We start from the raw sequence: 14317 nt of genomic DNA, 5'->3' as shown, positions 1-14317 counted from the left end.
TAAATATTCTCAATCTTATTCTTGGTTGGAGCCAGATAATCAGAGAGCTATGCATCTAAACTGTATTGTTTCACCTCCTCAGAGAACCGCCTTTGCTGAAATGCGCTCTGACTCATCCCACCAGCCTGCATGAGGGACTTGAAAGAACTGCATATGACACTTGGCATTACATGGATCGTAGTACTGATTTGGTGACACTCAGGAACCCAGACCTAGATGTGGGGACATTTACTGTATCTTTTTGGAAATCCATGGGAGAAATTTTTCCAGGTGAAGCTGTGTTTCATCTCGAACAACCACTGTTTTGTTCTAACTTTATAGATACTATAAGCCTGTCATTGTTAAACTTTTAACTTCTATTTGGCACATAATATTTGCTCAATAAATATCTGTTGAATGAATGGATTTCCTCCATGCTCTGACCACTGGCTGAAAGGCAAACATATTCCTGATAGGCAAACCTGATGACTTGGAGTTTTGACTCTATCCCTGACCTCACTTTATTTGGGGGGAGGTGGGGGTTAATTGTATCTTTTTTCATTTACTCGTTCATTTCACCCTTTAAACACTTTCTTTTTTTTTTTTTTTATCCTCACCCAAGGACATTTTTCCATTTTTTGTTCAGACAGAGCAGGAGGGAGAGAGAGGAAGAGAGAGAGAGAGAAACATCGACGTGAAGGGACACATCGAGTGGCTGCCACCCGCACGACCAACCAGGGCCGGGGACAAACTGCAACCGAGGTACATGCCCTTAGCGGGAACCGAACCCGGGTCTCTCCGGACCGCAGGCCGACGCTCTAACCGCTGAGCCAAACCGGCCAGGGCCCTTTAAACACTTTCTATCCTTTCCTGGAAAAGCAAGATGGGATTTAAAAAGAGTTCACAATTTGACTGTAAAATCCTGGTTTATGTTGACACTACAGCCTTGGCTAAAATGATCTCAAACTGATCTGTTCTCTCTCTCTCTTTTGTTAAAAGAAAAGCATTTTTTAAAAATGCTTTTATTGAATTTTTAGAGAGGAAGGAGAGTGACAGGAACACAAATGTGAGAAAGAAACATCAATCAGCTACCTCCTGCATGCCCCCTACTGGGACCGAGCCCACAACCCGGGAATCGAACTGGGACCTCTCAGTCCATGGGACCATGCTCAATCCACTGAGTCACACCAGCCAGGCTAACCTAACCTGTTTTCTTTTCTTTCTTTTATTTATGTTTTTATTGACTTTTTAGAGGGAGAGGAAGAGAGAGATAGAAACATCAATGTGAGAAACATTGATTGGCTGCCTCCTGTACACCCCCTGCTGGGGACTGAGCCCACAACCTGGGCATGTGCCCTGACCAGGAATCAACCCGGGACCTCTCAGTCTATGGGACGATGCTCAATCCACTGAGCCACACTGGCCGGGCCTGACCTGTTTTCTATTCCTCTCTGTAATTAACTCAAAACAATTATGATTTTTTAAAAATTTTCTATTTTCAAATGCATTATTAATTTACTTTGACCCTACTGTTGAGCTGGTTCCTCTTCCAAAGCAGGGACGGTGCAGCGTTTTATCTGGCTCTGTATGTGCTCAGAGAACCAACACAGCTGCATCAATGCTCAAGCTCCTTGAAGAGCTAGTGTCGTTTTGGAAAATGAATGAGAAAAAGATTTAAATTTAAAATTGTGAAGAAAGGCTGAATACTAATTTAGATTCTCTGGAGGAATGCAGCATGGGTAAGAGAGAAAAGGCTTTATTTAAACCAAAGTGCAGCTTTGGGGTGATTCAGCGTGTTGTAAGCAAGATGGAGAGTGAGGGTGTTCTGGTACCCAAATTAGCATGAAGAATTCTCTTCCCAGTTAAGTGAGCACTATTCTCTCACTCTTACATTCCTTTCCAGAGCTCCACAGAGATGGGTGCTAATAACAGACATTTAATTCAGTGTCTCTAAAACTGGACTAAGTTCATGCCAGGATTAGTTTCTGCCCTGGTTTGTGTCCTCTGTTTGCAACCTACAGTATCTTGCCACAAGACAAAATTACAATTCTAAGACCTTTTTGATAAACATCATCTGTGTCCTTACTAGGCTCATATTTTTTTTTAAAAAATCCTCAATTCCCTTCCATATTTATCACATGAAAATTTAATGATGTTATAAACACCGAACACGCACACACTGTGTAAAGAATTACAAACGGACAGCAGGATGACAAGGGGAAAGGGAAGAACCAGTGATACTCTTAAGCTAAATATGACACCTATTCCTCTGAGTAGCTGTCAAAATGTTTTGATCAGCTAGAATGATTTTTCAGACTCTTACTTTAAAAATAGATGGACCGCTGATTGACAGTGAGAGCTGTTTTCTTATACAGATACTTTGCTGTAAAATATTTATGGTGAAAAGATTTGATGCGTTTTACTCTGAGGATAAGTATGCTTAATATTAATGCTGACACCCCTGTGACCCAAAGAGCTAAAGCTGGCTCCAACCACAGGGCTCCAGAAAGTTATGGAAAAGAACCTGTTAGCTTGATAAGTCAGAACTTACTGTGGAGCAAGAAAAAGAAAACTCAGAAGAATATAAGCAGCATGATCTCTAAAACCACAATTAGAAAGTACTTGTATAATTGTGAGAGTTGCTGTGTCTGGCTAGCGTGTGCCCCCCTCATGCCCGTCTGCCTTCTGATCAAGGCTCCTTTCCCAGAGGGAGCCTCTTATGTTTTGGGGCTGGACTCACCCCATCCCCCACCCTGAGGGGGCATATGACTTAGGCCTGGTCCATCAGGGACACCCGGTGACCACTTGGTGAGACTTGGCAGGAATGGCTTCTTTCCTCTGGGTTGCTAAGCTGCCAACCCTGGTGGAGGCCATACTACTTCCCTGAAGAAAAACTTGAACATGAAGCTGAGCAGAAGCAAGAACCAGAGACACAGCCCTGAAGACGCTCTGAATCCCTAGAGCCAACTGCACTTAATCAATGGCCCTTTCAGTGTTTGGGGGTTGAGGAAGGGTCTTAACTGAGTTTAAACTGGACTTCAGCACTTCCCTGTGGCAAATTTCCTAATACAAGAACAGTACGAGAGAGAGATGCAGTGCTGCTGGCTCTGAAGATGGAGGGTCCCAGAACCAAGGACTGCAGGCAGCCTCGAGGAGCTGGAAAAGGTGAGGATGCACATTCTCCCTAGAGGTTCTGGGAAGGACTGCAGCCCTGCGATGCCTTGACCTTAGCCGGGTGAGACACACGTTGGACTTCTAGAGAACTTCAAGATGATAATAATATTAATAATAAAAATTGGTGTTGTTTTAAGCCTCCAAACTAATTTCCAAGTATGGAAAGATGTAGAAAGCTCTAGAAGGGTTTCACAGTGTTATTTCTGTGGAATGGAAATGAGGGTGAAAGAAGAAAAAGAGGGGGTTATTTTTTTAAACAAAAAAATTTATATAATTTTTGTTAGTTTGAAAAACTAATTTTAAAGAAGTCTAAGAGAGGAACCAGAATAAAAATCTAAGAGTCATAGGTATTACCACCCACCCAGGTGAGTCAAAATAGCAGCTGCTCCCCAAATCCAACAGGGCAGCACAGACGTGGCGTGAGGAATTCTGACCAGCAGCATCATTGTGCTATTTAACACAAGGGGTCAGCGAATGAGCCAACACACCCACTGCACACCACACATCCGCAAGACAGGCCCGTCCAGCAAGCCCAGTCCCCCTGGAAGGCCCCTACTTGCAGGGGCTGGGACTCAACTCTCACATGCATTTGTGAAGCTGATTTTGAAGACAAGGCTGGGGGAGGCAGGGAAGAGAAGCCAGAACAGTAATTGGCCTACAATTTAGCCCACTTTGCAATAGTAAAATCAACAAATTGCCAACAAATTGCTATGCTAATGAAGAACTGCAGGCTCTGCAAGGAGCATTTACAGTAAGAAAAAAAGCAATCCGTTTACACCACTCTGTAGAACTAGCTGCCATTCAGGAGGTCCCCTGCTGAATGTTAAACAGCTTCTTGTAGGGAAAAGGGGAAAGCAGGCTGGCTGCTGGGTCCTGTGTTCTCCAGTCTCGCTGACGTGATGCTGAAGACATCATGCCACAGGGCGGGCTGGTGCGTGTGCAAATCAACTGTGGCTTCCTACTAACGAACATCCAGTGCAGCGGCTGCATCGATATGTCCAAACACTTTCAGACAGGAAAATGCCTGCCCCTCCCCCGATGAATATCATATTTAAAAATGGTGGTTCTTTCATGGAACACACACCTTTTCTAAATTCATTTCATTTTACTTAGACAAGAGAAGTGAGTCTGATACATTCCAAGCCTGGTGAAGGACAGTCCAGGCACTGGGCTACCTACAGAAACAAGGCATTCCTTTTGTTCTGCCTCAGTGAGGTCTCAGGAGTACACGCCCAGAGGACAATGGCCACAGAACAATGCGGCCCAAACCACTTCACTGTGGTCTAGCCTGGTCATTCATCAGCAGCGACAGAGGGTGAAGGAGAGGCCATCGTCTGGCAGGGGTGTTTCTGCTTTACACTGACAGGAAATTATTTCTATTTTCTTCTTTTTCCACCTTCTTTTCAACTTTCCTCCTCTTAGTTGAAAAGGGATATGGCGAGGGAGAGGACAAAAAATGTCATGCCAGAGGCCTAGGCTAACGGGTAGCGTTTGAAGGGTACAAATAAAGTGCCCCGAGGATGCACAACAAGTCAGGTCTCCTTGGCCTTTGCCATCTGTCTACCAGGAATAAACGAGGGTCGACTTTATATTCCAACCAAAGGACAAAAAGGCTGCTTTGACAATTCAGGCAGAAAATTTATTTCAAATATAAAACAGAATTTAAAATTGTCTTTTGCTCTAAAAGCAAAAATTTCAAACATTGTAAGTATATTAAAGTAGTTAGATTAGTTTCAGTTTTTACTCACCAGAGGTAGAACATGTTTTAAAAGACTCCAGTGGAGGTTACTAGTGCACTGCAGTCAGAGACCCTAGAAACACATTCTGAAAAGGCTTCTTTTGACTTCTAGTGTTGAGGTAAGGTCTATGCCCCTCCCCGCCATCAAAAATGAAAGTAAATGGTTTGATGACATTACACTGACCACTAACTTGACTGTGTGACACAAATAAAAATGATTTGAGTAACACCTTAAAACTTACAAAGCATGTACCCCAATACAAGTCTCAATCTTTGTACCTGTGGGACATATAGAGTGGGTATTATTGGCATACTTTACTAATGGGAAAAAAAAAAAGAGTAAAAATATCATTCCACTTATTTCCCTGAAACGTGTCCCTCTGACAGTCACCTGCCAGCTGCGTGTGATGAGTCACTTACCGACACACAGGATGTTGAAACAGAACCCTTGAGACGTAGACTTGTTGACCAGCTGGTCAGGAAGACTGTCAAATCCCACATGGCCAGAAAGGGACAAGTTTCGAAGCTCTTCATTCTGGAATTTCAGAGGGGAAATGTTTGAGAATCCATGAGCTGTGCCACGTAAGGACATCACCTCTCCCTCTTTCTTTTGGACATGCACGGAAAAGGAGCTTCCCTCTCCACCCTCACCTGCCTCGGCTTCTGCACAGCTGCAGGTACTAACAACCCCAAAGCCACGCTCGTTCCACAAAATCACGCTGACTGCCAAAGTGGACTGTCTCCCAACGTGCTTCGTTCTGTTACATGTGCACTGGTCCAGGGAAAATTCAGCCGCCAGAGGTGACTAGTTCAGATACGAGACATAAAACTCTCCAACCATTTTGATAGCTTCGAACACTCAAGAAAAACTTTCAAATTATTTTCAAGTCAGAGTAAAAATAAATAAATAACACTCTTCCAGATGCACTGAAGGAGCTTTGAGAAGTTTGCAGTGGCCCTGGCCAGTTTGGCTCAGCGGTTAGAGCGTCGGCCTGCGGTCCGGAGAAGTTTGCAGTGGAGGATAAATACTTATTACAATTACAGAAATTCTTAATGCAACATTTAAAACTACTCAGCCCATGAACTGGTCCCATGTCCCCCTTTAGCTGGACAGGCTTCTTCCGGCTTCTTTGCTTTCCCCCTACACAGATCCTAGCATGGGCTCTTCATCCCGCCTCTCGGAGTTCACTGAAGGGGGCTGGATTAGGTGGTTACACATTTCAAAAGTTCGGCGATTTATGCTATTTTCTAAATGGTGCCGGCTGCCTCCACTTTGAAGGCATCCATGGGTGTTGGAGATAACTTGTGAGACCTTTCTTTTCCAGGAAAGCAGGGTTCATCGATGGTCCTTCAATGACAATACCATGGTTAAGGTTTGGGATTCCAGAAACTAGATACTGAAAGCCTTATTGAAAACAAGACTCGTGGTGTTCTGGCTATGTGGCCAACAAACTTTATATTCAAATTACTGAAGTTTAGATAAGAAAAAGAGCCTCGAATTTACCTAGTTGAATAAAAAGGAAAAAGCTTTACCCAGGGTCACTTAGTCAACATATTTAAAAAATAAAATACTGTTTTCATTATGCTTATTTTGTGTTAAGATGATGGTGAGAGCGACTGCTTTTAATCATCAAGAACCGAGACTCCATTTCCAAATCGCTCTGGGTCCCTACGTGGGCAGAGAGATGAATGTAGTGATTTTAAAGGGCTGTTTTGGGAACAATATAATTCTCAGGTCCTCCTCGCTGGCTCTAAAATCCTGATTCTGTGAAAAAGACTAAAAGCCATCAGGCTGCCTGAATACCATGGTGGCAGCTGCAGGTCTGAGGTCAATGGGACAGAGAACAGATGCTCAGTCTATGAATAGTTTCCTTGAAACCTGCCAACAGTGAATGTGAGCCTCAAGAGTGGGCACTTATCCTTGAACAGGATGGCACGGTGGGCAGCTCACCAACAGCTTCCGGAGCAGGCCCCAGTGGGCAGCAGTCCTGGTGGCTGGCCCGGCCTCCCCAACACACCACATGGTCCTAATTCTACTCTGTCACCGATCCCTTCCTCTTCAGATACCTCAAAGGTTCAAACAGCAGGTATTTTTAGGGCGTTTACCGCATCCGCCAAGACGTGGGGGAGGAGGGTCTGAAATGAGTCTGGGTTATATTTAGAGCTCTCTCCATCACAGCTGTGCAGGGGCTGCTGCGTATCAGGCGGGAGAGGCCCCACCAGCCTCCATTTCAGTCACAACCCTGACTAGAACAGTCAGCAGATGGCATAAAAGGAGACAAGGCTGGGAAGAACCATCACCCTACATTCCCTCTCCTCTCTGCCACAATTTTAATTTCCAGGGATCGGCAGGGGGCATGGTTCATTGCTCTGGATTGTGGCATGTTGGGTTTTTACTCAGATATCCACCCATGAGGCAATCCCGGTAAAGAACCAGAGTTAGTAATTATAGCTCTCATCCCAGAACCCAGTGCTCAGCATCTCATATTCTCACCATTTCCAAAACATGAGAAACCACCCACACATCCACTGAGTATTTTTATACCCACTGAAAAACCACACATAAAATGAAGGGTTATAAAACAGTTCGGTCCTAAAATTTTTTGAATTTGAAGTTGTGTCTTCAGAGTCTTTGTCTTCTAACTTGGTAACATAAAATGTGTAATTGTTATGCCATTTTTAAATTCCAGAACCTGAGCCTAATTCTGTGCCCAGTATTAAAGGAGTCCTGGGAGTTACTGCCCGTCAGCTTGTGCCGGGGAAAAGGGACACAGGCGTTTCTCCTTTGGTCCATGAACAGGCCAAAAAGCTGCAAGGCCCGTGGGAAACGCGAGGAGTTTAACTCACACAGGACAGTGGAATCAAATCCTTGCTCCAGCGTTTATGGTACCATGCCTGCTGCTTCTGTCCAAACAATGTGGGGTCTCTTCTGAGTCTATAGGCGGGGGCTCAGGGAATCTCATCCCTCGTCTCTACCACTCTCAGAATTGAGGAACTTTACCTCTGAAACCAATCTCTTTGCCTGCGTTTCAGTTCTGAATTTCTATCAAAGGACCGGGTACTTCTCTTGGGTTATCCTGTCTGTACCTCAAACGGACATTCACCAAACTGAAATCATATTCCTCTATCCCAAATCCACCTGTTAGTGGCATTTATCTATGCTTGAGACCCACCTACCCCCTGTATCAACGCCAAGGTGCTATCAATGTCTCAACCTCTCCTATTCTTACTGACTCAACAGCCTTCTAACTGGTCTTCTTGCCTAGATCCTATTCCCTCTAATGCTCTGTGCCCTGCTGCCAAAGGGACCTTAGTACTCAAAGGCCCACAACCCAAACCCCTGCCTGCCATCTCAAGACCTCCCTGGGCTAAACCCAAATCGCGATTTCTACTGGATCTCCCTTCTCCCCGTGGAGACCTTACAGGGCAGTTCAAGGGAACGTACCCACCTTGCCTGGGACAATCCCAGGTTTCTCCCCATCAGAGCTGACTCACACTGTCTCCTCCATCTGGAAGGGCCAATGTTTACACATGCAAACCTTCCAGATCTCACTGAGGTTTTATCTCCACCACTGTCTTTGTTATGAAATTTCAGTAAACATACCCCTTTTACCAATAAAAGGAGAGCAATGACTGGATAAAGGTGGCTCAAGCTATTTGGTATTTCAGGATCATCAGCATAACAGCTAACATTTCTTGACCATTTCCAAGGTCCAGAAAAGCCCTAAACATGAATGAACTAGTTAGTGTACCTTAAAAGGTCTATGAAATAGTTACTATCATCACTCAGTCTCAGCTTACAGATGAGAGAAAACAGCACAGAAGATTAGTAACTTGCCCAAGGTCACACAGCCAGTAAGCAAAGGAGCTGAAATGTGACATTAGTCCCTGCTATCTCATAATGATCCGAGTCAGGACTTTCAACCTTTTTCATCTCGTGGCACACACAAACTAATTACTAAAATTCTGTAGCACACCAAAAATTATATATTTTGCCAACATGACAGAAAAATAGGTATGATTTTGATTCATTTGCACTAAACAGCTATTGTTGTCATTTTTACATTTGACAGTCTAAGGGAAAAGAGGTCAGTGCCCTGACTAGTCAGGTAGTGCACATTTTTAAAATTCTTGCAGCATACCAGTTGAAAATTGCTGATCTAAGTTCCCAGTAGCCCCAGACAATACAATGATCTGAGTGTCATAAAATCCAATATGTTAAAATAGAAAGAAAAAAATTTCTCTAAAGTTGTCATTCGTTGGCAACCAGAAGAGGTGGAAGTCAAGAATTAATATTGGCAAAGTAGCTCCAAGGCTATATCTTCACTGGTCCTGGCAAGGCTGGGACTAGATGCTGATTTTTGAAGCATGACTCAGGAAGCCAATAATATAAAGCTCATTTTTGACCAACAGGAAGTCACTAAGTAAGAAGACCTTAGCTGATTTAGTCCTCCACTAGTTAATCTATCTAGGTCTGTACTAGATGATTTGTATGCCTCCTCTACCTTGAAATGGGTTGTGATTAAATTCTGTGGCATAAAATAAAATAACCAGTCTTTAATTTGAAAAATCTCATTTTTCTCTTTTCAGAACATCTCCACATAGACACAATTATTTGTTCATTCAAAAATACTGCTCAAAGCACTAAGGGAGCAAAATATGCTATTTTTGTTGTTCACTGAGAAACTCGTCCTGCCTTTAATGGGGGTACAATGTAGCAATAGGGGCAGGACATAAGTAAAAGTAATGCTACTGAGGACAACAGTGATAAACACCAGGACTTTAACTACAGGATGATATTGCGGGGGGTAGGGGGTAGCTTTTAGCTAAGGAAAATCAGAAGGCACCATTTAGGAAGGCCAGGGCTCCCAAATCTATCAGGGTAACAAGAGTCCAGTTTGCAGAAGACTTCCAGATAAATGCTATCTATGCCCAAAGTGTCACTTAATTATGAATGTATACTCTGAAGTCTATAGTTGACATGTTTTTCAGATGATGTCAGTTTGACTCATTATTAAAATAGTTATAGAACAAATTATATAAGAATGTGTGCCCACACTTACATTCAAAGTGCTGCTTTAAAATATGTTCCACAGTTCCAAACCCTGCTTAACCAGAAGCAGGGTGGCAAAGGCTTGGACGCTGACAGCCGTGGGTTTGAATCCCAGCTTTGCTTCCTACTTGCTTTAGTTTGTGTTTCTCCATCAGTAAAAATGGAGCACTTGGCAGGGTGGTTGGGAGGAGCTCACGAAATGGCATGTATGAGAGAGCCTAGCCTTTAACGGATCCTCAGAAAACCTGGGTTTCCTTTCCCTAAATTAGGTGGGAGGAAGAGACAACCGTAATTTCAACGTCTGGATGAATTAGGAGCTCTCCCGGGGCTGCTGGGCATGCCAGGAGAAGCTGCTGATCAGCCAAGCCCTCAGACTAACCATGAAAGAGAACCACAAAGGGAAGAACAGAGTGAAAAAAAAGGATATGGAAGCGAGAATGAGGATCGTAGCAGGAAGAAAATCCACCTTAAATGGGAAAATCATTTACAGAGCTGGAAGGAAAGCCACAGAATCACATTCTTTTTTTTTTTTTCTTTTCAGAATCACATTCTTGTTTGTGGGGGTCAGCACCCTCCACGGCTGGAAACCATTCTGGATCCCCATCTTCACTTCTGCTTCTATTTTAATCCAACCCAGAGTCTCTTGAAATTAAACCCCTAACTGTGTCCAGATGGGTTCTTTCACCATAACTCAAAAGTGAAGTGCTATCTGTTTCTTTACTCTTCAAATGGAAGGCCTCAGCAGATGTGGTCTGGTCATCTACAGCAGTTGACCTTTATCAGCCGGTGGAAGCCAGAGCATGTTACCAAGGCGATCGATGTATGTTTTAATGTATGCTGAAAACAACAGACTTCATTTTTACTTTTAAAGATAGATATTATAGCCCTGGCCGGTTTGGCTCAGTGGTTGGAGCATCGACCTGCAGTCCAGAGAGACCCGGGTTCGGTTCCCGCTAAGGGCACGTACCTCGGTTGCAGTTTGTCCCTGGCCTTGGTTGGGTCCTGCGGGTAGCAACCACTCGACGTGTCCCTTTCACATCAATGTCTCTCTCTCTCTTCCCCCCTCTCTCCCTCCAGCTCTATCTGAAGATAAATGCAAAAATCTCCTCGGGTGAGGATAAAAAAAAAGATAGATATTGTAATTTAGAAAAATCTTTTCCCCTTTTAAATTTAAATTGTTTTTAATTTAAGAGATAACGTACACATTCATTTAGAGAGTTGGAGGTATTTATTGACAAGAAGTGCTGATTACATTCTTCTCAGCTCCTCATTTTATGATAATTATATTGACCCAAGTCACTTAATCCCCAGTCTTATGTTTTCTCATCTGTTAAATGAGGAAATTTAACCAAATGACATCTAAGCAAAACCTTTGGTTCTAATGCTAATTCTAAGGTTTTTTTGCGTCTGGAAGGCAGAGATGCATAAATCCAAGTCTGTTCTTTTGCTTGAGGAAAGCCAACACAGGATGAAAAACTCCCAGTAGTGTATTTTCTCTTGCCAGATCGAGATGGCTCAATTCTTCAATGACTCCTGAAAGGGAGTTTCTATCAGTAATCCTGGGAAACTCCAAACCCAACAGACGTCTGTGCACATACCTCTGTGTTTTCCACCTGACCTTTTCGTTTTTGCTTAACTATTGTTTAACTATAACAATTATGACTTGGCTTCAAAAAGTTATAAACCTATCCTCTATAAGGGCCCCTTCAGCTATATCTGCAGCCTTCCACAAGATTTTTGAGAAGTGGATTTATAACCTCAAAACAAAACAGGAAATAGCTCTTCTGTGTAAGTTAATCATCTGTCTTCAAGAAAAAAAGTAAACCTTTACTCATGCTTTCACTCATCCAACAAATATTTACTGAGCACCAGCGTGTTGGACGCTGCTGACTGCTGAGCAGATGAGGGGAGAAAACCGCCTTCCTGCCCCACGGAGCTTCCCGCCTAGTGGGACGCAGAGCTGTCGCAGAGGTACCCATAAGCTATGCAGAGTGCGGGGTGCTACGCTGGTCATTCTTCCAGTGAATCCACCAGTCTATGTGGTATATAAAAACATGTATTAGTCTGATGCATTGTTAATATTATTAATTTAGCAGACAGCTCCTATGTACAGGTGATATGCAGGGTTTATATGTTCAGATGAAAATACAGGGTCCTTCTGACCAGCACTGCCTGATGGGAGAAGGTAGAAATGATTAAGACTCAAGTCCAATTTTTTTTTTTTTATCCTTACCCGAGAACATTTTCCCATTTTTTGTTCAGATAGAGTGGGAGGGAGAGAGAGGAAGAGAGAGAGAGAGAGAAACATTGACACGAAAGGGACACATCGAGTGGCTGCCACCCACACAACCCAACCAGGGCCAGGGACAAACTGCAACCGAGGTACGTGCCCTCAGTGGGAACCGAACCAGGGTCTCTCTGGACCACAGGCCGACGCTCTAACCGCTGAGCCAGACCGGCCAGGGCTCAAGTCCAATTTTAACTGGAGCTGAGATGGAGCCATAGGGCATCCTCCCTTTGCTCTCTGTCTTCTCTCCATGAGGAAGAGGCCCACCTGGAGAAAAGAAGAGAGGCAAAAAGAAGAACATGTTGCTTCTCACAGGAAATCCTTGACTGACCACTGGCCACGTCCCAGGATTTGGAGAAATTCTAGTCTCACAAACAGTCCAGTCCAAGAAGTAAGTTTTACCTAAGTGATTGATCATTTTTGTCAATACACACTCTTACATAACGACATCCTAGAGAGTATTGAACTGGTTTCGTATTCTCCTTTAAGGAAGGGAAAGTTGGTAGGAAGCTGGGAAACGCCCTTAGTTCCCATGCAAAAGGGAAAACACTGGAATGCAAAGTATCAACCCAAACCACAACTATGAAGCCTGCATCAGGATGTTTTCAAGGCTAGGCATTGCTGGGGTAACTTCCATAATATAAATGTCTGAAGCATCTCATTACCAGTGAGGATCATGTTCTTTAAGAATGACTTGAACAACATTTGCTACTCTGCTTGTCATCTATACCATGAAATCCCAAGGTTGGAGCCAAGAAAACCCCCAAGGAAACTGTCTCACAGCAGCAGCAGAACAGAGAGAGCCAGGAAAACAAGAGGAACACTCAGGAGGAAAACCATCTGAGGAAAGAACCTGAGTGCAGCCCAGCTGGAAGCCAGGACTGAGAAGAAGGGGCATCCAGGGGCCAGCCCTCAAGCGACGAAGCCAGCGATATCAACTCTGCCAGCCAGACTGAGAGAGCCACCGGGAAGACACCACAAAATAACCAGAAAAGACCCTGGTTAATATTGAGTAGCTGCCCCAATTTCAAGTGCCATCTCCAAGTAACTCTCTCCAAAGACTGCCAACAGAGGGGGAAATTCTGCTTTTCCAGATCCTTTCAAAATAATGTGGTATAGGGATATTCCTAGGGGGTGGCAGGATTATAGGAAAATTTTACTTTCCAATTGTTATGTTTCTGTAATGTTTGCGTTATTTACCCTCCCCCCCACACACAATAAAACACCACCTCACACTTTAATAGAAAATGAGATTTTAGCCCTGGCGGGTTTGGCTCAGCGATTAGAGTGTTGGCACGAGGACCAAACAGTCATGGGTTCGATTCCAGTCAAAGGCACGAATCTTGGTTGCAGTTCAGTCCCCAGCCCTGGTTGGGGTTGTGCGGGAGGCAACCAGTGGATGTTTCTCTCTCTCTCTCCCCACTTCAAACTCTACCTAAAGATAAATGGAATATCCTCAGGAGAGGATTAAAAAACAAACAAACAAACAAACAAAACCAATGATAAATAGTAAAATATTCTTTTTAAGAGGTAAGCCTGCAAAATTATATTGCAGCTAATAGGTAGCTATAGAATATATGAGGAAAATAGGAGTTTTTCTAATAACAGAACTAGTCACAGTGAAAGTGCTAAGAGTAAGCAGGAAAGCAGGCTGGTACAGCGGAAAGTGTTTGCTTCATGAAGCCAGAGGACTCAATGGCAGCACTGTTTAGCTGTGTGACCCAGGGTAAGTCATTTAACTTTTCAACACTATCTCACAGGGCTGTTGCAAGAATTAATGTCTGACACACTTTACTTAGATGGCCTCTTCCTTGCCCGTGACTTTAGTGACCAATCCACAGACTAACAGCTCCCCAGTCATAACCCCGCCTCCCTCCTGTACCTCCGCAGCCCAGACATCTCTCGGCCAGCATCTCCTAATGGGACTCGTCCTATCCCATTCTCAACTCAAATCTGTCCGCCTCCCATTTTCTTAGGTCAACAGGCAACATCTACTTCAACATGTTTGAGAGGCCCTAGAATAATATCAATTGGCATGACTATTGCTAGAAATCTGAATAAATTTACAGACCTCTGACTTCTTGCA

The 14317-nt window shown here is 43.7% G+C and overlaps 1 protein-coding gene across 2 annotated transcripts in view; it reads right to left on the bottom strand.

Moving 5' to 3' along the window:
• The window catches only part of SEPTIN11 (septin 11), an 88386-nt gene that overhangs the window by 35923 nt on the left and 38146 nt on the right, over nt 1–14317 (bottom strand). For both annotated transcript variants that reach the window (XM_036262151.1, XM_036262162.1), the window contains exon 2: nt 5312–5426. In XM_036262151.1, coding sequence (XP_036118044.1) covers nt 5312–5426 — 115 coding nt within the window. The remainder of the gene's footprint in view (nt 1–5311; nt 5427–14317) is intronic.

This window comes from Molossus molossus, unplaced genomic scaffold (assembly GCF_014108415.1).
Source record: "Molossus molossus isolate mMolMol1 unplaced genomic scaffold, mMolMol1.p scaffold_m16_p_1, whole genome shotgun sequence".
NCBI lineage: Eukaryota > Metazoa > Chordata > Mammalia > Chiroptera > Molossidae > Molossus > Molossus molossus.
Note: the sequence above shows the minus strand (reverse complement) of the source record. Positions and strands in the feature narration are given on the sequence as shown.